The 24,884-nt window shown below is 31.0% G+C and overlaps 4 protein-coding genes across 6 annotated transcripts; 2 read left to right on the plus strand and 2 right to left on the minus strand.

Annotated features, from left to right (window-relative positions):
* The first annotated feature begins 1,096 nt into the window (after positions 1-1,096).
* LOC115697451 (ras-related protein RABA1b) lies at positions 1,097-4,595 on the plus strand. The gene is made up of 2 exons (XM_030624462.2): positions 1,097-1,496; positions 3,924-4,595. Exons 1-2 carry the CDS (start codon positions 1,276-1,278, stop codon positions 4,357-4,359), a joined length of 657 nt encoding a protein of 218 aa, XP_030480322.1. The 5' UTR covers positions 1,097-1,275; the 3' UTR covers positions 4,360-4,595.
* Positions 4,596-5,568: 973 nt separating this feature from the next.
* Positions 5,569-9,996, minus strand: LOC115697276 (uncharacterized). Its single transcript, XM_030624213.2, has 5 exons — positions 9,772-9,996; positions 7,437-8,288; positions 7,137-7,334; positions 6,345-7,052; positions 5,569-6,210 (listed from the first exon to the last, which is right to left on the minus strand). The coding sequence occupies exons 1-4, from the start codon at positions 9,895-9,897 to the stop codon at positions 6,390-6,392; spliced, it is 1,839 nt and encodes a 612-aa protein (XP_030480073.2). The 5' UTR covers positions 9,898-9,996; the 3' UTR covers positions 5,569-6,210; positions 6,345-6,389.
* Positions 9,997-10,996: 1,000 nt separating this feature from the next.
* Positions 10,997-21,119, plus strand: LOC115697930 (anaphase-promoting complex subunit 6). Of its 3 annotated transcripts, none has more exons than XR_004008005.2 (17): positions 10,997-11,387; positions 12,394-12,528; positions 12,682-12,755; positions 12,855-12,894; positions 13,203-13,248; positions 13,423-13,502; positions 13,666-13,847; positions 14,003-14,128; positions 14,475-14,549; positions 15,163-15,288; positions 15,620-15,689; positions 16,340-16,422; positions 17,083-17,196; positions 17,447-17,546; positions 17,666-17,701; positions 18,045-18,204; positions 20,578-21,119. XR_004008005.2 is itself a non-coding variant. In XM_030625104.2 (17 exons), exons 1-16 carry the CDS (start codon positions 11,142-11,144, stop codon positions 18,135-18,137), a joined length of 1,626 nt encoding a protein of 541 aa, XP_030480964.2. In that variant the 5' UTR covers positions 10,997-11,141; the 3' UTR covers positions 18,138-18,183; positions 20,578-21,119. The 3 variants fall into 3 exon arrangements, 2 of the variants coding, with proteins under 2 accessions (XP_030480964.2, XP_030480963.2); XM_030625104.2 differs by having other exon boundaries at positions 18,045-18,183; XM_030625103.2 differs by lacking the exon at positions 20,578-21,119 and having other exon boundaries at positions 18,045-18,572.
* On the minus strand, positions 18,644-24,555 carry LOC115697931 (pathogen-related protein). The gene is made up of 4 exons (XM_030625105.2): positions 24,338-24,555; positions 23,776-23,908; positions 19,215-19,513; positions 18,644-18,991 (listed from the first exon to the last, which is right to left on the minus strand). Exons 1-4 carry the CDS (start codon positions 24,518-24,520, stop codon positions 18,836-18,838), a joined length of 771 nt encoding a protein of 256 aa, XP_030480965.2. The 5' UTR covers positions 24,521-24,555; the 3' UTR covers positions 18,644-18,835.
* Between the last annotated feature and the right edge of the window lie 329 nt (positions 24,556-24,884).

Genomic DNA, 24,884 nt, shown 5'->3' on the forward strand with positions numbered 1-24,884 from the left:
CCAATGTCAAAATTAACAAACTCGCTTCTTAAAATTGGGAAGAAATTTAGTTTTTCCTTGTAAGGAAATTCAGGCAAAACTAACCATTGAAAAATATTAATATTAAAAGTACTTAAGCTTGAACGGGAAAAAAATAAGTATGAGCTAACATAACCGAACATAATAAAGATTAGATGATTAAACTAGATGTGAGCATTTAAAAGATCTAAGCTATCATTTGACCGAGAAAAATAACATTACGAACAAAAATCTTTGATCTATGCAAAACAAAATATCATTACACTGCATCTAACTCAAGTTCAAAGAAAGACGATAATAATTTAAAAATTATATACTTACGAAACATATCAACTATTTCGCCTAAAAAATAAAGCTTTTACAAGTTATTCTAACATTTTATAATTACTTGTCAACCTTGAAAGCTATTGTAAAACTTCAATAAACTACTAAATAATTTTTTGAAAAATTACATAATCAGTGTTAAATATAAAGCTGCAATTTTAAAATTATATTTATACCATTCTCTCACTTTTTCTCTCACACAATAATTGAATACAGAACTGATGACAATTACGATTATATTTGAAATCTCTTTCTCTCTTACACATATTAGTTGGATACAGAACTAATGACAATTATGATTATCTTTGACATAGGAAGAAATTTAATTTTTCCTCGTAAGGAAAATTTAGGAAAAATTAACTATTGATAAATATCAACGAACCAAAAGTACAAATAAAGTACTTAAGCTAAAATTGATAAAAGATACGTATAAATTAAGATAACCGAACATAATAAAGATCAGAAGATGAAACTACCTGTAAACCATCAGTTAATTAAAAAAGACAAAACTTTCCATTCTACGCAAAACAAAATATTTTTACACCATATTTAATTCAAATTCAGATAGAAAGACATTGAAGATTCAAAAATCATATAATTACGAAACACATTAACTATTCCATCCGAAAAATAACTCTTACTAGCTAAAAAAAAACATTATAAAACTTCAACAAACTACCAATTAATTAAAAATTATCACATAGTAATCCAAACTCATAATAGGGAAGAAAGAAGATTACTTGTTTTCTAAGGATCAAAAAGTGAGAAGTGAAAACTAAAAAGACCACAACTGCAAATTCCAAAAATATATTTAAACCCTTCTCTCTCTCTCTCTTCATTCTCTCTCTTCTGCAAATCTCACTCTCTCTCTTCTCTCTCTTCTCTTTCTGTGTGCAGAGAAAGTTGGAAAAGGAGGAAGCTTTAACAACAACAATGGCTGGATACAGAGCTGATGATGATTATGATTATCTTTTCAAGGTTGTTCTGATTGGAGATTCAGGTGTTGGTAAATCCAATCTACTCTCAAGGTTCACCAAGAACGAGTTCAATCTCGAGTCTAAGTCCACCATTGGGGTTGAGTTCGCTACAAGAACTTTAAATGTTGATGGGAAAGTAATCAAAGCTCAGATTTGGGACACTGCTGGTCAAGAAAGGTTTGATTTTTATTATGCTTCTCTGCATTTTCTCATCTGGGTCTGTTTTGTTTACTCTCTTTTTTTCACTTTACTAAGTTTCTTTTTTGTGTTTTTTTTGCATTCTTGAATTTTTGTGGAATTATCAAAATTCAAGACTTGATTTGACTGTTTATGACTTTGTACTGATGTTTTAAGTCCCAGATTTGTGGAAATTTTTGTGCTTTGGATTCTGAAGTTGAACTCCCATTTGCTTTTTTAGATTTGAGGGTTTTTATAATGATAATTGAATTTGGATTATTGGGTAGTGAAATTGTTGATTTGTGATTTTTGAGATTAGATCCAAATGTATTTGTTAAAGAAATTGTTGATAGTGGTGATTAAAAGGAATATTCTTTTGGGCTTTATGGGCTAATTATAATTGATCTATAGTGAGAATTATGCTTAATTGTTACTCAAATAGTCAAATCCTAATATATAGGTGATCATTTTCAAAATTGTAATGCCTCACCCTAGTCCTAGGATATTTGAGGACTAGAGAATCATAGCAATTGCTATGTGAAGGTGGTACCAATAAAGGAATTGAACCTCCGACCTTGTAGGATCAAACCACACGGTTGACCGTTTGAGCTACCCTTCTTGGGTGTTTTGTTGAATTAGACTAAGATCTCTGTATATTTCAGAGGAATCTGGTTTTGTTGTGATAAGAGATGAAGAAATGTTTGTTTGTCCAATTCGAAATTTTAATGCATTGTTAATTGAATCAAATCGAGTTGAAGTTATTTCATAAGGAGTTGAGTAGAACTAGAACTTGTTTATAAGAGGTCTTGTTTGACTATTACTATTCGAGTGGACTAGACTAGAACTTGTTTAGTTTTCCAATTTGAAATCTCTAATGCATTGTTACTCGAATCAAATCGAGTTGGAAGTTATTTCATAAGAAGTGGAGTAGAACTACAACTTGTTTATAAGAGGTCTTGTTTGACTATTACTACTCGAGTAGACTAGACTAGAACTTGTTTTCAGAGGACCTATTACTACTCGAGTGGACTATTGCTTATCTAGTATAACTTGTTTTCAGAGATGTTTATTTGTCCAATTCGAAATCTCTAATGCATTGTTACTCGAATCAAATCGAGTTGAAGTTATTTCATAAGAAGTGGAGTAGAACTACAACTTGTTTATAAGAGGTCTTGTTTGACTATTACTACTCGAGTAGACTAGACTAGAACTTGTTTTCAAAGGTCTTGTTAGACTATTACTACTCGAGTATAACTTGTTTTCAAAGATCTTGTTCAACAATTACTACCCGAGTGGCTAAAACTTGTTTTAAGAGATCTTGTTAGACTATTACTACTCTAGAATTTGTTTTCAGAGGTCTTGTTAGAATATTACTACTCATCTTGAAAAGGATATTATCTATTGCTATGCTCTTTATTTCTCATGCTTAACTATTAAAGATGACGATTTTAGATTCGATAAGTTGTTTTTCGTTTATCTTCTTAATACATACATGAAAAGAAACAAAGCAAGACTGAGACAATCTTAAGGTGGCAATTATAGTTATATAGGCTCTCCTAATCCTTCTTATCTTTTTTTTTTTGCTTCCATTTACCTTCTATTTTTCCCTTTTCCAAACAAATTACATTTACCACCGCCGCTGGCAACATTATCGTGATATTGAACGGTGTTTTACCGTTCGACTACTTGATCTTGTAAGTGTTGTTGTTACTAGTTAATGGCTAGTGAGTAAAACAGTAAAATCGTAATTATATTGCAATTCCAAGATTTGAGGTTTATTTCATTTCATTTCGTTGATACTTTTGTAACAAACACTTGGTTAAACTCACTCCCGAAAGATAGTCTAAGAAACTCGCTGAAGAAAGGAGGGTGCACAAGTAGTTATATATTCCACCAACTAATATTTTACTTAGTCGATGTGGGATCCTAACAACTTCATACATTCTTTGTTAACATTCACATCACAGAGTGCAAAGACCAGTATATGATTATCTCATTACAATTCTGGCCCTTTAATTGAAGTGGTAACTGGTTAGTTCTGTAAAGGAAATAAGAATGCAGAGAATCCCAAATCTGAATTTTGCTGGGGTCAACCATAAAAACTTGAATATATATATTGGATCATGTCGAGAATAATAAAAAGCATCTTAATTTCGCCTCTTGAGACTAGCTCGAGTGGATTGGCGGGCAAATGCGTGTTATTGGTGAAAAAAATTAAACTAAGAGCATCTGATTTTCATGTCTTTTCTTCATTACATTGATTATTGTCTAGAGAGAAAGAAAATAGGTTCATTGAAGTGTGTAAATTTTTCATAGATTAATGAAGGAGAGTGTGAAAGAGGGTGCAATCGAGAGTTTCCCGATTACTCCCCATTGCTCGTAGTCAAATTTTAACAAGTGTAGTCTGTTTTGTGGTTTTTTTTATAGGTATCGGGCCATTACTAGCGCTTACTACCGTGGGGCGGTGGGAGCACTCCTCGTGTATGATGTCACTCGTCATGCAACCTTCGAGAATGTTGATAGATGGTTGAAAGAATTGAGGAACCACACAGATTCCAACATCGTTGTAATGCTCGTGGGAAACAAATCAGATCTTCGCCACCTAGTAGCCGTATCAACAGAAGATGGGAAATCATACGCCGAGAAAGAGTCACTCTACTTCATGGAAACTTCAGCACTGGAAGCAACCAATGTCGAAAATGCATTCGCTGAAGTCTTGACTCAAATCTACCACATTGTGAGCAAGAAGGCGGTCGAGGGAGGAGAAAATGGAACAGACGCCGCTGTTCCCGGGAAAGGAGAGAAAATCAATATAAAAGATGATGTTTCTGCTTTGAAGAGAGTTGGGTGTTGTTCAAGCTAGGCTTTTGTGGAGAGAAAGAGAACAAACAACAACAACAACAACTCTTCAAAGACTTTGAATTTAATCAGTTCTTCTTAGTTACTACTTTATTATTGTGTTCAGTACAATATTTCAGAGAGGAGAATATTATTTAGTTTTAAGAGATGAAAAACCATAAAGGCAAAGTTTCTAGAGATATTGATCCATTATACAGGATTGTATCATTAAGAAGAAAAAGCATAATATTTACATTAAAATCCCATCTGTGATTTTTATTGATTTTGTTTTTTTTGCCATGTTTGTAATTTTGAGAATTGTCTTTCTTCTATCATCATATTCATTTACACTATGTTTGGTAAGAGTGAGAAGTGGAGGGATGGGAGAGGAGAGGTGGGCGGAGATAATCAATCCCTTTGTTCGGCCAAAGGGATTGAAGGAAAGAAATGAGAGGAGAGAGGATAGTAAATCCACTCAAATTCCCACTTTTGGAATCCCTTCAATAATGAAAGGATTGAAATTCTCCCTCTTCAATTGTTATAAATTACATAAATACCTTCAACAAATATTATTAAAAAATAATTATAAAAATAAAATAGTAATTATCTATCTTTTAATTACTCTATTCTTCTTACTCAGTATTATATTCTCCAAACCACTTGAGGCTAGCTCAAGTGGCCATAGGAAGGTGCGTGCGTATTGGAAGTCCTGAGTTCGAGTCACAGGTTATTCATTGTAATATATAAACGCTTAATTCAAAAAAAAAATATATTATATTCTCCATTCTTTATCAACTCTCCATCCATCTTACTCTCCCTCCTACCAAACATAGCCTTAGTTTTATAATAACTTGTCACAACTCACAAGCTGGTATTCTAATTCACATCAAAAATTTACTTCTATAATGCAAATAAAAGAACAATAATAATTGTTATAAATTAAGTGCGTGTTTTAGAAAATCTGAAATTAAATTTTAAGTGTAGTTTGAAATAATTACGCAGTTTTTTGTATTTACGTAATTATATAGTTTAAGGTAATTGAGAATTCTTCAATTACACTTTTTAATTCTCATTATAAGAATTGTGTGTAATTATTAAAACCTATAATTTTAAATATTTATTATTTTTTTTTATATATTTACTAACTATTTTACCGAACAATAAAAATTGAGATATAATTACCAATATTAATTACACCCTTAGTAATAACAACATATTTAAAAAGTCAAGAGAATTTGCTAATAAAAATGATAAAATAATCAAATAATTTCAAGGATAATCATGGAATAAACCTTAAAAAAATACAAAATTGTAGATTACAAAAGCCTATGATGTTTACATTTTCTTCATTTTCTTCTAGTGAATGAAATTTTTAGCTCTAGCTTCATTATAGCCATAAGTGGTGTGTTAAGATGAAATTTAACTATTGGGAGATTTCCAATCCCGCTCGAATTCAACAACTTGGAATCGCTCGTGGCAGCCGGCCGCCCTCCTTGTGGCAACAATTAGTCCCGAAAGTGGTCACAACTTCGCTGTTACAAAGAGCCAACAACGTTGGTAAACCATTCAATCGATTATTCATTAATGATTAGGCTTGAAAGGCCTTAGATTCCTAGCTAGCAACTGCAGCCACAACCACATTTCATAGTAAAACCGGTATAGAATCTACAATTCCAGTTATATCTCAAATTTGCAATAAACTCAAAGCCAGAAACTACAAATACCAAAGCATGATTATCTAGATTAGTAGTAGATTTATTCCTTGTACATCAAATAACATGTTGAATATGATTACTAGTTTTCTTCAGCAAAGTTAAGAAGCTGAAAATCAGCCCGTGCAGCTGAAGCATTTCGATTGTTTTCATTGTCCAATCCTCTGCATGATCGAAAAAACCACATTAACAAATGCTTTGAGGATTAGGGTTGTTAAGCTCTAGAAATAAAGTTTGAAGTTTGACACATCAAACAAGTTTCAAACAAGTGTGAAAAGACGGCTATGAACTCACTAACCCTCTTGTTCATTCTTTTTCGTGCTTCTAAATGGCTCGCCGGATGTTAATGTTGTTCTCTTCCCTTGGCTATTGGAGGGTTCTCATTTTGCTTCTCGGGAACCTTTACTGATGAATTAACCGGTGATGGATTTGTTTCACAAAGTCCCTTCTCTTTATGTCCTTGTTGAGATTGATGATCTTCTGTTTTATCCAACGATTGTTCTTCTACGTTTTCTACTTGTTGTACCATCTCATCATTGTTTGTTTCTTTAGGCATTTCGGCTGCAGCATCGCCATTGTTACTCCTTCGATTATCTGGCATGCTGTCATCTACAGAATTCGATTGAATATCTCTTACACCAATTTTAATCGGTTGGTCAAAAAACAACACCATTTCGCCTCCATTTTCTTTTGCAGTGTTGTTGTCATCATTATTACCATTGTTGCCTCCTTCTTCTTCTTCTACTACTTCATGAACTCCTTTATCCTTATTCGATATCGGGGTTTTCCTGCTTTTGTGATGAATTTCAAACCTACTTTCACCACTTTTTAACTCAGATTCGATATCATACAAGGCATTAACAACATTCGTGAGCTTTTTTCCCATCTCAACCCGATCAACATCAAGGCTAGTAAGTTTGTAATTTATCTCACCAATTTCTTCCTTGAGGGAAATCATAACTTCTCTCATTTCATCTCTGAAAGACGAAAATTCCTGCTTTATGTCCTAGATAAACAAAGCAGCAAGTCATAATCTGATCATCACTTTTCTTATCAATTATTCAGTAATTCAGTCACTCAAAATACTTACAAATTGATCAGCCGAACTTCCTCGTTGAGGGCGATACTCTATACGGTTCTCATACTCAGAACGAGGAACTACAGCTTTAACATGAGAAGCTGTTGTTAGGTAACCTTTATCTGGTGTTCTTATCGTAACTGCTTTACCGATTTTCATGTAATCAGCCTTTTTTTCAAGCTTTGTGGGATTCAAAACAACAACTTCTACCTGAAAACAAATCATTTTTATGAAAGAATAATGTTAGATATTGAAATTTTGTGCCTAGTAAAGATGGTTTAACAAGAGATACAGGGCTATGGCAAGGCGGACCTTATCTCGAGCAAATACTGATTTCTGTATCCTCTTCCAATTTGGCTGATAAGTGTCTCCCCAGTTTAGAATCCGAGGCATGTTGGAACCGGTTTTCTCAGCATATAATTTCCCGAGTTGTGGTATACTTTCATATGCCCATACTTGAAGGACATAAGGAAATCCAGCTAAATGATAAGTTTCACAATGGTGATCAGGATTCCTCCTTTGCCTCTCCCTAAACTTGGAAACTCTATTTTCCAAAGCCCTTTGAAGAAACCCAAGTGTATAAGAGTAGCAAACTCTACCCCAAGGGTAGTTGTTAAAGATTTCAGGATGATCGAGTAGCCTGACATGTTCAAGATCTACTAATTTCTGCTTTTCCTTGGCCAACAACATATTCTCCAATAGATGCAATTGAGCTAGCTTCACACAATCCTCATCATTACTTCCATCGTAACTATCAAACACTCTATCCACAAGTTCCCTACTAACTTTTTTGCTCGGAAAATACTTTTCAAGAAACCCGTTCCCAGAGGTTTCGCCTCTATTTACCTTTGGACATTCAGAACAATTCAAACCAGTTATCAAAGCAAACTCTTTTATAGAAAATCTAAGTTGCGCTCCACAGATATCAAACCACATTTCTTCTACGTTCGGTTGTTCTACTTCCCTCAAGAGAATGTGATGAACGATTTGACCAGAGAATTGGAACTCACTCACATCCAAGAAGTGCCCGAAACAGGTCTTTCTGAACATCTCCAATTGTTTACTTGTTAACTTATTCTTTATCTTTTGAATCACGTCGTAACTTGAATACAAAATGATCTTGGACTTAATCCAATCCTCTTCATTAATCTTTAAATCCCCCATCTGCAATTTCAAACAATCTACATTAAAACACCAACAGGTACAACAACACTAACTTTGATGTTTCTCACTTTGGCTTTAGTACTGTGAAGCTTCCTACATTACGCTATGTTTTAGCCGAAAGAAAATTCATGTCACACTTGCTACTTAGCAATCAAAATCCAATTCTCCCCTAGTTTGACAGTCATATGAAAAGGATGATTAAAACTGGAAAAACAATCTTTCTAACTAATCCTAGAGTTAGGAGAGAAACAAGAATGTTTGTGAATGGTTCTCAATCAACTCGGGTAGTTTTATACATGGACAACGAATTCACCATTGCTAACCAAATAGTGGAGAAGAAACTGTGATACACTGTCTCAAAACACAACCATTCACAAGAAAGCAAACTACTTGTAATCGAAATTAATCAGTGATACATCCTAGACAGAAGATAGATTCACTAAAATCTTTAGGAAAATTTTCAGGTTACAATAAATTCTCAATTCATTGAATGGAATGGAAATTTTTTTCATTTCATTCATTTGTTTGGTTACACATTAAAGTATTGAAATGTCATGCTAATAGAATAACCTTTCCATCACTAGTCCATTTTGAAATGGAAAGAAAGATAATTTAAATGCATGATGAGAAAAAATTTAATAATTTTCTTATCAATTTTTTAGGAGTTTTTTCATTTTTACACTTCAAAACAGTTTTTTTTTTGTAATTTTACAAGAAATTCACATAACAACCAACGGAACAACCTAAATTGCAACCAAAATCCACATAGCAACCCACATAAAAACTATCGAAGCAACTACCGGAGCAACCCAAACCGAAAAAAAGTCAAAACTAGTATATGGGGTAATCCCCTATTTTATGCATTTTAAATTTTATTCCATCCCATTCCTATTCCTATTCTCATTCCCATTCTTATTCTTATATTTTCATTCCTTCAAACCAAACTACCTAAGTTCCCTAAGCAACTACCTAACAATTGTTATAACACTCTCTCATCCCCAAATATTGTAGTCTTAAGTTTTTCTTTTCTTCCTTTCTATACAATAACATGTTCTTTTAGTACAAGATTGCAAGTTACACATTACCATCATGCATTTGATGGATCCATATCCCTCAAATGATCTTAGCTACACATTTTCAGCAAATAATAATAATAAAAGAGAACCATGTAAGACATTAAAACTACAAAAAAGATATAATTTTTACTAAATATATACATAGAAAGCTAAATTAACAAAACCCCACAACAAAAACACAATCAAGTGCTAATCTTTTCCCCCCATTTTCCAAAATTAGGTTTAAATTGATCTTGATCAAACACTTCCAATAAATTCACGTAACTCTAATTCCCCAAAATGCATCAAAAATTCACGACGCCAAAGATGAAAATGATCACAAAATGCATAAAATTAGCTCAAAATAACCCATGTTTAATCAAGAAAAATCGTTGAACATGAAATGGGATCGAAAAAAAGTTTCTCACTTTGGGTGTGTCTGGTTCTTCACTACTTGTGTAGTCAAAGACATCAGGCCTTTCCTCAGCCATTATCAATGGAAGAGACTTCTTCTTGGCCGTCCTCGGGAGGATTTCCCGGCGTTTTCTCTTCATTTCTTTGATCTCCGTTTGTTACTTTTTGGTGGTCAGTTGTCAGTGGCTGGAGATTCTGGCTTTGGTGGGTAATTTGGGTATATTGATGAGAAAATAAATATACTAATATTTTTGTTAGATGTAAATATTTAAATTTAATTTTCGCATATAAATATTTAAATTTAATTTTTGATGATAATAATTAATAATTAATGTTAAAAGATACTATAATTAAGTATTAAGTAACATATAATTTAAGAAAATAGTTTTTAAAGAATATTACTAACTAATCGTAAGACGTTGCCTAACATCACTATGAGTTGACGCCCTATAACTAATTATCGGTTCTCTATAATTTTTATTAAAGTAAAATATGTGAAATACGATATTAAAGTATATCAATAACAATATTATACTAATCACTATAGATGTCTTTTAATATTTTTCTATTTTTAAAAATGATGATATTTTATAATGTATATATTTAATATATATAATTTTTTTTGGACAAAATAATGATATTTAGGTAAAATATTGATATGAATAATTTTTTATTGTTATTTATATAGTATGAAATTATTAAAAGTAAAAAATGGTGTTCATCAAACTGTTCAAACCGTCCGCACCGCAAAAAAAATACAGTTTGATGAGAAAATAAATATACTAATATTTTTTAGTATTTGTGCTGTAAATACTTAAGTTTCATTTTCGGTAACTGATAAAATATATAAATTTAATTAAAATGGTAATATTTCTTAAGTTATATTTTTGGGAGAAGAAATGTTAAAAGCCACCACTGGTGCTTGTCAGTTGTCACTGTTCTTAGTGTCATACTACTAAGTATCAAGAAATGTAATATCGCTAATAAATCGTAAGGCGTTGCCTAACATCATTATAAGGTGATGTCCTATCGGTTCTCTATAAATTTTATTAAAGTAAAATATGTGATATCCGATCTCAAACCACTTAAACTGCCTTCATTGTAAAAAAAATACGGTTTGAAGTTTTTTGCGGTACGATTGCAGTTTGAATTTTTCTTAAAAAATTCGAAGACTCCTAGGTCAATTATTAATAAAGTAAAGTTAAGGGGTCAAAATGTAATATATATAAATAAATACTAAAAATTCAGACTAGCCCAAAGACTGAAAAACCTCTCTCCCGCTAAATTCAACAAAAACTCTTTCTCTCTCTAAAACCCTTTTCACTTTCTCTCTCTACAGACTTCTCTCATCTTCTTCGTTATCCCTGGTTTTCCATTAACAGCGATGAGAGAAGAAGAGATCGAAAAGCTTCGTGGAGTAGTCAGGGACTGTGTCACCAAGCATCTCTACTCTTCCGCCATTTTCTTCTCAGACAAGGTCGCTGCCTTCACCAATGACCCAGCCGATATTTACATGCAAGCTCAAGCTCTCTTCCTTGGCCGTCGTTACCGTCGCGCTTATCATCTCCTTAATGCCTCTCAGATCGTTCTCCGTGACCTTCGCTTTCGTTATCTAGCAGCTAAATGTCTCGTGAGTTTTTCATTTTCTGGTTTTTTTTTTATTTAAATTTATTCCAATGAAACTTTGTAGAAACAATTAGTTTAAGAATTTGAAATCGATTTCTGTTCCAACCGTATGCTACTTTTTGTTTTTGATAAAAATACGAAATAGCATTGTAGTAGAAGCTTGTTTTTGTTTTTACATTTTCTGTTTTTTCAAAGGAGAATTTTTTGAATTCGTTCGAATGGAGTTGAAAAAGGGAGAGAGTGACATTATTCTGATACTTTTTTCTTGGGAAAAAGTTTAATTAAAGCTTTGTTAATAACTTTGTTGAAGCAGTGAGTTTAGATTTTCTGCTTTTTGAATGGAGAATTTTTCGAATTCATTCGAATGGAGGTGAAAAAGGGAAAAAACTTTATTGTGGTTTGAGAAAAATGTTTAATAAAAGCTTTGTTAAGAACTTTGTTGAAGCAATTGGTTTAGCCTCTGAGCATAAGATGCTGCAAATATACATTAAATTTAAGAAATTGAAATGGATTTCAGTTGCAACCGTATGCTACTTGTTTTTGATAAAAATACTAATTAGCATTGTAGTAGAAGCTTGTTTTCGATATCTATGGGAATTTTTCGAATTAGTTCGAAGAGAGGTGAAAAAGGGAGAGAGAGAGACTTTATTCTGATATTTTTGCTTGGGAAGAAGGTTAATTAAAGCTTTGTTAATAACTTTGTAGAAGCAACGAGTTTAGGTTTTCTGTTTTTCGATGGATAATTTTTCAAATTTGTTTGAATGGAGGTGAAAAAGGGAAAAGACTTTTGTCTGATTTGTTGATTGCAAAAGAGTTTAATATAAAATCTTTGTTTAGAATTTGGTAGAAGCAATGAGTTTAGCCTCTTATGCTACTTTTTGTTTTGGAAAGAATACAAGTGAAAGAAATAGCATTGTTGTAATAGTGATGAGTTTTATTGGTTACTATGTATGTATAACTGAACATAAGCTTACTTTGGTGATTTTGTATGATATGCTTTTTTGCATTAGGAGGAATTGAGAGAATGGGATCAATGTTTACTAATGCTTGGAGAAGCTAAAGTGGATGAACATGGGAATGTCTATGATACAAAAGCTTCAAATGCATTGTACTTGGATAAATACGGGGAAGATCGCGAAATTGATGTAACTATTTCTTCACTATTATTTTCTTGTGCTGTTTGTAATTTATGTTTTAACATTTATTAGTCATCTAAAATAGAAAATAGTATATAGTTGAGTGCTTAATGAATTAAATGTATTATATGCACTTAAATCAGTTTTCTTATCTTGCTACAGATATCTTCTGCAATATGCTTTTTGAGAGGCAGGGCATATGAAGCTTTGGAAAATCGTGTCCAAGCTCGACAGTGGTTAGTTTTTTTTTTTTTCCTAGCTTGATTTCATATTGCTTTTATGTGTGTTAGATTTATGTTAATCAGATTTATATTGCTTTTATCTGTGTTGTGAAGGTATAAAGCTGCTATCAAGGCCGATCCTTTATGTTATGAGGTATTGCTTGGATTTACACTTGTAGTTTTGATTGGTTCTCTTAAATCTTTTGTTAAACAAAGTTAGTTTCCTTTGCCTATTTGATTAGTGAAAATCTCTAAGTGAAAGTTCATACTCTGTTGGCCTATTAAAAATAACCAAAGTAAAATCCAAATTTCATTTATTTTAATTTTTTTTATTAAGATTCCCTCCCCCTTCCATTTCTTGTTGTTTTAGTATTTTCTTATCAACTCAATCTAAGCTAGAATCAATTCTTTTTATAGGTAATATAGTTTTTGATTTTATAGTTGGTCTTGATTGTTTGTCAGGCTCTGGAATGTCTTATTGAAAACCACATGCTTTCTAACGAGGAAGGTATGCTGTTGAGTGTTCTTTTTCCCTCTAATCATTGTAGTAGCAAGTGGGGTTCAATGCCTTTTCTGTTTAGTTGGATGTGATTCATCATATTGTGCAAGAGGAAATGGTGATATTTAACAAGGGAGGTTATTGTATAATATATAAATTTGGTATTTTACTTCTGAGTTTCAGAAACAAGTCTTGTTTCCTCATTGCACTTCGGTCCTGAAGATGGATGGCTGTCATCATTCTATTCCTGTTTAATAAAAAAGGTAAAATAGAAGAATAACTCCAACACATATGGCATATGTCAATATCAAGAACCTCTAATAAGTTTTATTTTTTTTGAACTTATTGTGCTGCCAAATTGCACAGTTTTTTTTTTTTTTTCATTGTTATCATTCATGGTTTTCATTTCCTTATTGTGTTTATTAGTATGACAAAGAATATGTCGTTGAAGCCAAATTCAAAGAACTCGAGAAAGAAAGTTGTAGTAGTAATTCTTCTGATTCCTCTTTCAAGTGCTCTCTCAAAAACAACACTGATCTTTTGGCCTGCAAAGCTGAATACTACCACCAGTGTGGTGAATATCAAAAATGCTTTGAACTAACCTCCAAGTAAGTAGGTAACTATTTTGGAGCTAAAATCTCACTTTGATTTTAGCTCCTTGAAAATACATGAATACATTTTTTTTCTACATGTGTTCACATATAATTTTTCTTGTTATATGTTCGTGTATAAATTTTATTTTATTGTTACATTTTTTGTATAGACTCCTTGAAAAGGACCCTTTCCATCTGAAGAGTACATTGGTACATCTTGCAGCTGCTATGGAGCTTGGCCATTCAAATGAGCTCTATCTGATGGCATGCAATCTTGTTAAGGATTATCCTCAAAAGTGAGACTGATTTTATTATTCTGCAAATTTATTTAGTTATACTCTTGAATGTTGTTTATTTATTATCCTTCGAGTTACCCAGGATAGAACCCTGTATTTTTTGCTGCATGTGTAAAATATTTTTCTTGTTAGCAATGTTAACAAAATCCAAAATTATGAAGGAATTTAGGATAAACGTTTTGTACTGCATGCTTTTAAAAGGAAAACAAAAATGTTATGTTGCATTGTTCATTTTCCTCGATAACCTTTCTGCTTGGGTGTAAAAGAAATATGTCTTGTGTGATTATGTGATAAATATTAACCTTTCATCTGCAGCACATCTAATGATTACCCCATTACTTTTTAGGGCTTTGTCATGGTTTGCTGTTGGTTGCTATTACTATTGCATCAAGAAGTATGTCCAGTCGCGCAGTTATTTCAGGTATTTCATTGTTGAAGCTGTAACCATTGAGTTTTGTACACCTCCTCTATGTTAGGAATTTTAATCTAGTTGAGTTTTCTATTACCATTGCTGTTGGTTCTTCTTTTTATAAGCGCTGGATTTTACTTGTATCACGAGCCATTTAACTGTGTTTTTGTTTTCATAGAGCCTCTTATTACGAATGTTTCTCAAAAAGTTCCCATGTATCAAGCCTTTCCATAGAGGATATACCGTGGAAACTTCCTATGCGCTACATTTTGACAAAAACTTCCTTCTATTGTTATATCTATTTTGCACAAGACTCTTCTTCAAACTTCAGGTGTCAATGACTAAAATGTAGAAAATCTTGAACTAAGTAATGGAGTAACATATTTTCTTTCCACAATGTAATACACAGTATTTTAGGCATACCAAGTAGCACTTCCGGCCTCTTATAAAAGAATTGGAAAATAAAAAAAGAACAAGAAAAGATGGAAGTTGCAATTTGGAGGTGTTGCACTTTGTGGTCTAGTAGTATAAGCTCAAGCTTACTAGCTTTAGATGATATTCTCACTTGTGGAATTATTTACAGTACTGACAGTAATCGGTGATTTTGTTTTGTTCTATGCAACAGTAAGGCTACCAGTCTGGATGGAACCTTTCCTCCTGCATGGATAGGCTATGGTAATGCTTTTGCTGCTCTAGAAGAAGGTGATCAAGCAATGTCAGCATATCGGACTGCTGCTCGTCTCTTTCCAGGGTAATTTATGGGTTTGTATTGTTTTTTTTTTACTCTCGCCCTCTTGCTAATGATGTTCCTGTCACTCGGGTATATATCATAAAGGCAGATGTTTCGTGAGCTTTTCAGGCTTGAGTTAAGTGGAACTCATTCTTAGCTTTTATTGTCAATAGAAATTACGGTTATCTATAGCTATGCACGTATACAATTAATATGTCAATTTAAAGAAAGTAAAAGTAGAATATACATCAATAATCATGGCTGATAATACGAGCATCTTATTATTTCGTTTCTCTTATTATTATTATTATTATATTATATGCCCGTTTTCTATAGCTATGCCCTTTTCCAGGTGCCATTTGCCAACTCTGTACATTGGGATGGAGTATATGCGAACCCGCAGTTATAAACTTGGAGAGCAGGTGCCTTACTCTCTCTATACATGTCTAGATTTTCATTTTCAGATACCCTCTTGGTAGCTCGAATAGTCATTGGTCAGACACGTGGTTTGCTACCACAAGGTCTGAGGTTCGAGCTCCTTTCTTGGTGCTCCCTAAATAGTTTCGTAGTTAAATAAAATAAAACTATTATTTTTCGGACTTGCTTTTTGTGAGAAACTGACTGTTTTGAAGATATTATCACGCGAGGTTTGACAATTTTTTTTCTTCTGTGTTTGTCATCTATATTCAATTTCACTAATTATGTGAATGATTTCCCAAATTTTTAGTCTCAAGTTTACGAAGAAACACACGAATGAATGGACAAGTGAAACATAATAAAATGGATTTAGAAGTTTAAAAGAACTTGAGTGTGATATAAAGCCTAGACTAATTAAGTTTCTTACTTGCTCAAGAGTTTACGTAAATCTAAATCGTTTAATTTATTAAGCAGTCTATGTTATTATAATTACAAAGCCTATTTATAGATTAACAACAACTAGGAAGCAAACATTATAATACTTCATCTCTTATTGGATAGTTATATATACTATTAAGCACCACATGTTCTTTTCTAAATTTATGATTTTATACATATTTGCTCTGTTTTATTGACAATTTTTTTTGTCTGTCAGTTTTTTATGCAGGCTAAGAGTATTTGCCCATCGGATCCGCTTGTATATAATGAATTAGGAGTTGTTGCTTATCATATGAAGGAGTAAGTGCTTTGGTCCCCATATTAATTTCCTAATGCTCTTTTTCTTTGTGACGAGGTTTCTGAAAAACTAGCTCACCTTATATCTGTGCTGATAATACAACGCCAATTATCGATGAAAATTTCTGAAAGTTTTTTTTACAACATTCAGAGTTTTCTTTCTAAAAGATATTTCCTAAAACTTTGTGAATGCTTCTTTTCAATGATATTTAGTAGTGTTTCTTAGTTCGAGGAGATTGATGAGTATGAGCTATAAATGAATAATGCTATTGTACTATGATAAAATTCTGATACATTTGGGATGGTCTAACATTTGGCCTTATGAATAATTGCTTTCGAAATATGTTCATTGGGAAATCTAATTTAATAAATTTTGAGATGAAAAAGATAGATCTAAGTTGCTAGCACAATCAAGTTCTTGTTCTGTTTTCTTGATTTACAAATTATACTTTCAATAACGAACGTTAAATTGTTAGTATGATTGGAGAGTTAAAGAAATTGGAACTAAAAGTATGATTGTTTTTCCTTCTAGAAATTGGAAAAAGAAAAGAAATTTGTCCATTATGTTTTCATTTTTCTTACATTTTAACAAGAACACTAGTTTATGCTAGTGACATTTCCTATTTCGGTTCTAATGTATGAAAGTATTCACTCTCGTTTCAGTTATACTAAAGCTATACGGTGGTTTGAACAAACACTGGCTTGCATTCCTTCTCCTCTAAGTGAAATGTGGGAACCGACTATCGTTAATCTTGCCCATGCATTCAGAAAATTAAAGTGCGTGAATTTTTACTCTGCTTTCTATTTTCGATAAAATATTTCTTACAAGGTGGATGCCAATTAATCTTCAACACTAGATTTAATATCATTTTCTTCTTTTCTGATCAACTTAAATAAGTTATAGATTGCCTTTTCACCTGTATAGAGTTTCTTTCTTTACTTAGAAAAGGATTACTTCATCTTCAGGCTTTGGGAACTTGTTTTCTTTTACTAACTTTTGAAAGAAATAACCTTTTATATGTCTCAGGCTATACGATGAAGCAATTTCATACTACGAAAAAGCACTTGCATTATCATCAAAAAGTTTGAGCACTTATGCAGGTCTTGCATATACCTATCATCTGCAGGTATGTGAAATTTTCTTCGCGTACTTTCTTCTGTTATTTCTTAAACTGGTAAGGTGGTAGCTATTCTTTTATTGATGATCAACGATGATTAATTCTTTTTCTTGTTTCATGGTGGGTAGGATAACTATACTGCCGCAATTACATACTATCACAAAGTAAGTATTCAATCGCTTATCTCTCTGTAGTGTCTTGTCCGTCTGGCTATCTGTTAAGCGGTTTCTGCTGAGACCTTACTTGGGCATCGACTGAAATGCTTTTTAATTAATACATACATAGCAATCCTTGTAGTTTCATGGTCTCCAATAATCGGGGAAGCCTAGTTCAAAAAATGACACTGCAAAACTGAGTGTTGCATATTGTGATGTTTGTATTATCATCTGGACTGATAACATTCTTTGATTTGAAGTCTTTACTATGACTTAAATTTCATAGAATGCCCTCATGCCCGAATTTGACTTGTACCTCGTACGGAACTGATGTTTGTAAATGTGCTTTCAGGCGTTGTGGTTGAAATCTGATGATCAGTTCTGCACCGAAATGTTGAGTATAGCTCTAGTAGATGAGTGTCGGAGTAGCGTAGACGCTGCTTAAGTTGAGTTCTGGTGAAACGAGGCTTACTTCTTATGGTGTGCTGCTGGTATTAATTCTGCTTAACTTTGTAAGTAATTATTACCATATCTCCTTGATCGATTATACGAGTCAATTTCAAGAAAGTCAGGGCCATAATTATTATTTGTTGTAATTTTCTTGTAAATTGTCAGGAATTCAACTTAATTTTGGTGTTGATCTTGTGTTTGAAACTAAATTAGTTTTTCAATATAACTATAAACTAGGGGTCACAAGTCAGCTAGTGACTGAATTAATTAATTAATATTTTCAAAATCTTGTATTTTTATACTTTTTTTTTTCCTTTTTGTTAAGTAAATATACTTAATGTTAGTAGTGACTGAATATGTATTTTAAAGATGTTTTGATAACTGATTTTAACTATAAAAGTGAACCTTTTTTATTTTTGGAGCAATAAAAGTGTAATATTTGATACATATTTTAGAAAATATTGGGTATTTTTCTTTTTGAGTTCCAATAAAAAGTCTTCATTTTAACTAAAAATTATGGCTTAAATTAAGTGGAAATCTGCTGAGTACATGAAAACATTCAAATACAAGAATAAAATACAGATAACAAGCAATTGTTTAGTTATTATTTTTTTGGCTTAAAACTTAAATCATAATAAACAACACACAACTATACATTAAGTACTAAAAATAAGTTGCAAGAAAACACAAAACTTATTTAACATTTAGTTTGGCAAAAGGGCATTCAAGTTTAGATTTCGAGTCTTCATCCCCAGATTCTGAAATAGGTTTTCCTTTCAGAAACCCTGCAATTAGCTCCGCAGGGTCATAGTACACCTCCACTTCCTCTACCTTCAGTGCCTCATCAACCTATACATAATTACAGACATATACATACATAAATATACAATAAAAACACATTAGACCTAAACCGAGATGGTGTCGTTTCAAGTTGAAGTAATATACAACACCACCAACGCAATTCAAGAATCAAATTTTTGAACTGACGATGTTGTACATTACTCCAACTTTAACGACACTGGTATCAGGATTCAAAAACACGAGTAGTCGTAGTAGTGTGAGAATGAAAAACCTTGAGAGTGGCAATGCCATAAAACTGAACCATTTCGCCAGTAGGAGCATGTTGCTTGTAAGGGCCCTCGAAGAAACCCCAATGCCTAAACTTGAACGCAATAATTGGGGGTCCCGAGTAGACATGAATTACTTCCCATGCAAATCCTCTTGGAAAAGCTGATCTAAACACTTCATGTGATGATTCAAAGGTTTCTTCTTCTGCTTTGTAGTATTGAAACTCTTTTGGAAGAGAATTCTTCATCAATGCATTGTAGCTTCCAATTCTTAGAGTTTCTTCTCCATTTAATCCTTCTCTTCCTATGCAAGAAAGAAATTTTATTTAGAATAATTTGGTATTTTGTCCACTGAACTTTATCACTTATATGATCTTGCCCCCTGTTAACTCTTGTAATTACACAATAGGATAGCGGAAATTCTTGCAGAAACTTTATTGAATTGATGGAAAAAATTACAAATTACAAGCTTTCGAGAAGCTTGTTCTCTCCTATTCCAATCTGTTCGAGAGGATTGGGGCTCTCCTCATCAACCCCTAAAACTAATACAACTCGGCGACTATTACACATCGGCTTTTAATTAAAACAAAGAGAGTTAACAACTAAGACTAAAGTCTAGTTTAATCTGGTGGCTTATCAGTAGTGTATTAGCGTTGTTAAAAATACCCCCTCAATTTTAACGGTTAGTAAATATTTAGACTTCTGTTTACATTTTGATAATTTTGCTTATGTGGCATGGCATGGTGGATAATCACTTAAGTGGCTGAAAACTAGAAAAAGGGAAACAAATTATGAAAACAGAAACTTACGTGGCGTTTGGTTGGAGGTAAGGAAATGGAATGGAATGGAAAGGAAACAATTTTCATTCTATTCCTTTGTTTGGTTGCATTTTAAAGTATTGGAATGGCATTCCAATGGAATGCTCTTTCCACCATTTTGGTAGAATGGCTATTCTATTTTAAAAAGAAAGGAATGACTATTCCAATGTAACAAGAAAAAAAAATTAATAATTTTTTTATCAATTTTTTTTTATGCATTTTAAATTTTATTCCATTCCTATTCCTATTCCTATTTCTATTCCTATATTTTTATTCCTCCCAACCAAACGCCTAGATTGTTTGGGAGAATTGTTGTGCAATTTCTCACCTTCATTGCTCCGGTCCATTGGAAATCGAAGGAGGAAAATGGTGACGGAAAAGTCAAGAGCAATTAGCAAAATTGTTGTGTTGGTTTGCAATTTGTTAGTTTATTATTAGGTATTAATATGAATTTGTATAGAATTAAAGAGCTAAGGTGATCTTTGTCAATTTCCTTATTATTAAGTTGAAGATGTTGCATAATCATGTTCTTTCTTCTTATTTAAAACAGGTCCCATTTCAAAGCAAAGTAGAAAGACACTTGTTGAGTAGAAACTATAACACCAAGTTTAATGGGATTAATTTGGCACTGAAACTCATATTCTGTCTGTTACTTTTGCAATCTTTTGCTGCACTGAGTTGAGTTGAAGCTGTAGTTGAATGGTAAACAGACAAAAGTTTGTATATTTTATCTCACATATCTTTTTAAGCAGATACATGTTGATATATAATGGTTCATTTTGGACAAACTGCTTCTTTTGTAATAGTGTTTGTGTATTGGACTTATAAATACTCAAAAATTAGGTTTACCAAGTTTAAAACCAAAATCAAGTTTGTAATAGTGTACGGGTAGGGATGCATATTTATCCTATGGGGATGGGGCCCCGTTTAGACTCGCCCCTAATGGGGTAGGGATTCTCGGGGGACAAGACGGGGATGGTGATTATTTTTTGTCTTTGAATGTTAAACGAGGTAGGAATTTGGACAGGGATGGAGATGAGGACCCGTCTAATGTTTTAGTTATATTTTTAATAATATTTTATAATTTATGTCTGTATCTTTTTATAAAAATTTATGTTGCGTTTTGAATGATAATTAGTAACTTGATCAATAAATAATGTTTAATATTTTTTGTACATTTAAATTTTTAATGTAAATTTTATTTTTTTATGTTAGGAGATATAATGCCCCATTCTTGCATATTCTCGGGGATGAGAATTAAAATCCTTAATGAGGATGGGGATGAGGGTAGGGGAGCACTCACCTCTAATATCTCGTCTTTTGTGCATCCCTATGTATGGGTGTAAATACAAGGAACATGATTTTTTATTGACAAAGTTTAAGGGTAAAATTCTTAATCTCATATTTATTATATAAATTCAAAATATGAGATTCAAAAAAAAAAAAAAAAAAGAAAAAGAAAAAAAAGAGGAAAATGAATTTTATTTACTTCAAAAACAAAGGATTTTGTCCCATATTTTTAAAACATTTCTCTTTACACCTAGTTAATCATATATATTGAAATAAATAAATTATCAATTATTACTTGAGGAAAATTAAAAGAAAATGGATTTTCCTTTTTTTTTATTTGTTGATTTTCCATTATATTATAGTAAATAAGTCAATAAACGCATGTATGTCCCTAGAGTAAAAATAATTTTTTTTTTTTTGCATTGACTAGAGTAAAATAACACTTTATTAAAAAAAGAGTAAAATAAAATGTTAATAATTATTATTAACATAGATTACCAAGGGCATTTATTTATCTATGAAAAATACAACACTTACAATTTAAATAATTTATATATTTCTAATCTATATTCATCATAAGGCAAATTAAATTTAGCTGTACATAAATTAATTGTGTATACTCTTGAGATGAATACACAATTTGTATTTATTAAAAGAATAGCCATATTGTATTTAGATTCTTATTTTTTTGAAATTGAAGTTAGGATATTAAACATTATTCAATTAATCAACAAGATGTTCATTGCTTTTAAATAATAAAAAACCAAAACATTTAAAATTTCAATTCTCATGTACGTGTCATACATTAGAAAAACATATTTTGCAACATTATTGTGACACAATTTTTAATCACAAAAATCATATGATTTAGAAATATCATCACAATTACATATGCAATTATTTGTCAACAAAAAAATGGTGTACTTTTTTTCTTATTATTATTTTTAAAATAAGATAATTTTGTCAAATTTTAGTATTAAATTTGTGGATGTCATTTTTTTTTATCAACTAAATAAAGGATAATGTTACACACATTTAGGTATCCATATGCAAAATATCTTCTTTTTAGTCAAATTCGAAATAATTAATTGATACTTTTTTTATAGCAAAAATAATTGATACTTGAAACTTAAATAGTTGCTAGTGACATGTGATTCAATTTTCCATAAATGTTATAAAACTAAAGTGATTTTTTGGCATTAATTCTATACACACATTTTTCTCTTCTTTGAAAATAAACTACGTATAAAATGGGAAAAGTATTTATTGGATAAAATGGTTACTTATTTTATTTTGCAAAATATATCCAATTTTTTAGTCAAATATATGCTAAGGTATATTCCCTTTTGTTTATTTATTATTATTTGAAATAATGTATTTTATAAATTTAAATCATCATAAATAAATAGTAATTTATCTATGTATTATTTTGTTTAGATTTTTCTAGGTTTTTTTTTTTTTTTTTTTTTTTTTTTTTGAGAAAACAATTTAAATTGAATTCATTAAAAACTTGAACAAAAAGAATCAAAGTGATCATTATTGTTTGGTTAGGAAACACTATTTTCAACCAAATAATGAACTTATGATGAACATGTTAGAAATTTATTATTAAAGACATTGAAACCCATTTATTATCGAAAGTTTAATTACTTGAATGCCCATAAAATTAATGCTGATTATCTTTTCTCTAGAGATCTATAGTTGTTTTTCAAGTAATTTCGATATGTAATTAACTATGATTATTTGATTTATTATTTTATAAAATTAACTATTATAACATTAGAATTTATAGTACTCATCAATATACTCGATATGTTTTATGGAGATCATCTCTTTAATAAAAATATTCAAATTTATTTTTCCAACAATTTCAACATGTACCCCAAATAAATAAACAAAGAAATATATATATATTTATATAAGAATATGCATAAATCGATCTAATTCAATGATAGTTGATCAATCTAATTACAATTAATAGTCAAACATTAGATATTTAATTGCGATTGGATCAGATCGAATGTTAATTGGATAAGATTAGATGTTGGATGGAGTGTCCAAAAATTCAATACATCCAACATCCAACATCCAATCGAACTCATTAGTATTTTTATTTATTTTGGGTGAGTAATTAAATTTATATTGTTATAAGTAAAATATATATGTATATATAAAAATTAACATTAGAATTTTACTATTTAGTCCAATCTAATATATACTGAACCTAAAATACTAAGTCTAAAATATTTGATAAACCTAAAATTAAACCAATAAATATATATGAAGTACATCTAATGGATGAACTGATCTAATCTAATATCCATTAAATGACTGAAATTAATTGGATCGAATTGGATGATAAAATTTAATATCTAATATATAATAAATTAAAATTGGATAAACCTAAAATATTAGATTTGGTCTAATAAATACATCTAAATAAGATTTAAATAATTACCATTAACAAAGAGCTTGAATTTTTGAGGATTAATACTCTTGAAATCTTGCAAACGAATCTTGTGTGAGAGCTCCATTTCCCATGACTTGACAGCATTTTGTACTATCTCTTCTAATGATCCTTTTGCCCATTCCTGCAAATAATTAACATATATATATGTATATATTTATTTATATATATATATATCTTATAATTAAATATATTAACAAAATATATACCGCGACAATAAAATTTAAACTATTCGATCAAAATGAATAATTATTGTGACTAAATAGAGTTATGAATGAAATTAATTTCACTAATCTAGTATATTTTTCACATTAATGGGATATGATTATGTTCTTTCTGAATATTTCTAATAATATCAAGTGTAATTCTTATTCTGATATTCCTAATTTTCGAAATTTTAGTTTTGATTAGAAAAGATGAATGAAAAAAAAAAGTTAAAAATTTATTCATCTACCGAAAATACTAAAAATACTAATATATTATAATAATAATAATAATTACCAACAATTTTTCTATAAATATATAGATATAAGATTAAGAATTTATATATGACCTTGGTTCTTCCTTGTTGAAAGAGGAGATTAACATCATCATAGGTAGGAGGAACACCATGTCTCCAAATAGTGTTTGTGTTATCTTCTTCACTTAAGAATGATCTATACTTATCTCTTGTAACTACTTTTGAAGATGATAATGAAGTTTCTTCTTGTTCTTGTTTTTCTTTAGTACTAGTCATATTTCTATGTGTATGACTTCACAATGAAAAAGGCTCATACCTTTAACCCCTTTTTATATCAAATTATATGTCATCATCATCATCATGTATATGTGTCCATTTATTATGGGTGTTTCTTGTTTTAATTAGTAAAAATATTTTCAAAAAATATGTTTTATAATACTGCTTTTTACTTTGGGTAAAAATACTATTTTAGACCATGTGTTTTGCAAAAGTTACTGATTGGACCCTCTGTTTTGTTAAATGATAAAATGGACCCTGTATTTTCCAAAATGGTAAAAATAAGACCCTGAACTTTTTTTTGTCAAAATAAAATTTAATAATTATCCGATCTAAAGGTGTTATGACAAAACTGTTTACATTT

Source organism: Cannabis sativa, chromosome 7 (assembly GCF_029168945.1).
Source record: "Cannabis sativa cultivar Pink pepper isolate KNU-18-1 chromosome 7, ASM2916894v1, whole genome shotgun sequence".
In the NCBI taxonomy this organism is placed as follows: Eukaryota; Viridiplantae; Streptophyta; class Magnoliopsida; order Rosales; family Cannabaceae; genus Cannabis; species Cannabis sativa.

What these genes read in the sequence shown, in the direction of transcription:
- LOC115697451 (XM_030624462.2), top strand. Translation starts at nt 1,276, where the DNA reads ATGGCTGGATACAGAGCTGATGATGATTATGATTATCTTTTCAAGGTT. An exon ending in GACACTGCTGGTCAAGAAAG is followed by an intron (nt 1,497 to 3,923) that starts GTTTGATTTTTA and finishes TTTTTTTTATAG; the next exon opens with GTATCGGGCCATTACTAGCG.
- LOC115697276 (XM_030624213.2), bottom strand. Translation starts at nt 9,897, where the DNA reads ATGAAGAGAAAACGCCGGGAAATCCTCCCGAGGACGGCCAAGAAGAAG. An exon ending in AAGAACCAGACACACCCAAA is followed by an intron (nt 8,289 to 9,771) that starts GTGAGAAACTTT and finishes TTGAAATTGCAG; the next exon opens with ATGGGGGATTTAAAGATTAA. An exon ending in CAGTATTTGCTCGAGATAAG is followed by an intron (nt 7,335 to 7,436) that starts GTCCGCCTTGCC and finishes ATTTGTTTTCAG; the next exon opens with GTAGAAGTTGTTGTTTTGAA.
- LOC115697930 (XM_030625104.2), top strand. Translation starts at nt 11,142, where the DNA reads ATGAGAGAAGAAGAGATCGAAAAGCTTCGTGGAGTAGTCAGGGACTGT. An exon ending in CAGTCGCGCAGTTATTTCAG is followed by an intron (nt 14,550 to 15,162) that starts GTATTTCATTGT and finishes TCTATGCAACAG; the next exon opens with TAAGGCTACCAGTCTGGATG. An exon ending in GTTATAAACTTGGAGAGCAG is followed by an intron (nt 15,690 to 16,339) that starts GTGCCTTACTCT and finishes TTTGTCTGTCAG; the next exon opens with TTTTTTATGCAGGCTAAGAG.
- LOC115697931 (XM_030625105.2), bottom strand. Translation starts at nt 24,520, where the DNA reads ATGACTAGTACTAAAGAAAAACAAGAACAAGAAGAAACTTCATTATCA. An exon ending in ATTCAAGCTCTTTGTTAATG is followed by an intron (nt 19,514 to 23,775) that starts GTAATTATTTAA and finishes TTTCTTGCATAG; the next exon opens with GAAGAGAAGGATTAAATGGA. An exon ending in ATGGCATTGCCACTCTCAAG is followed by an intron (nt 18,992 to 19,214) that starts GTTTTTCATTCT and finishes AATTATGTATAG; the next exon opens with GTTGATGAGGCACTGAAGGT.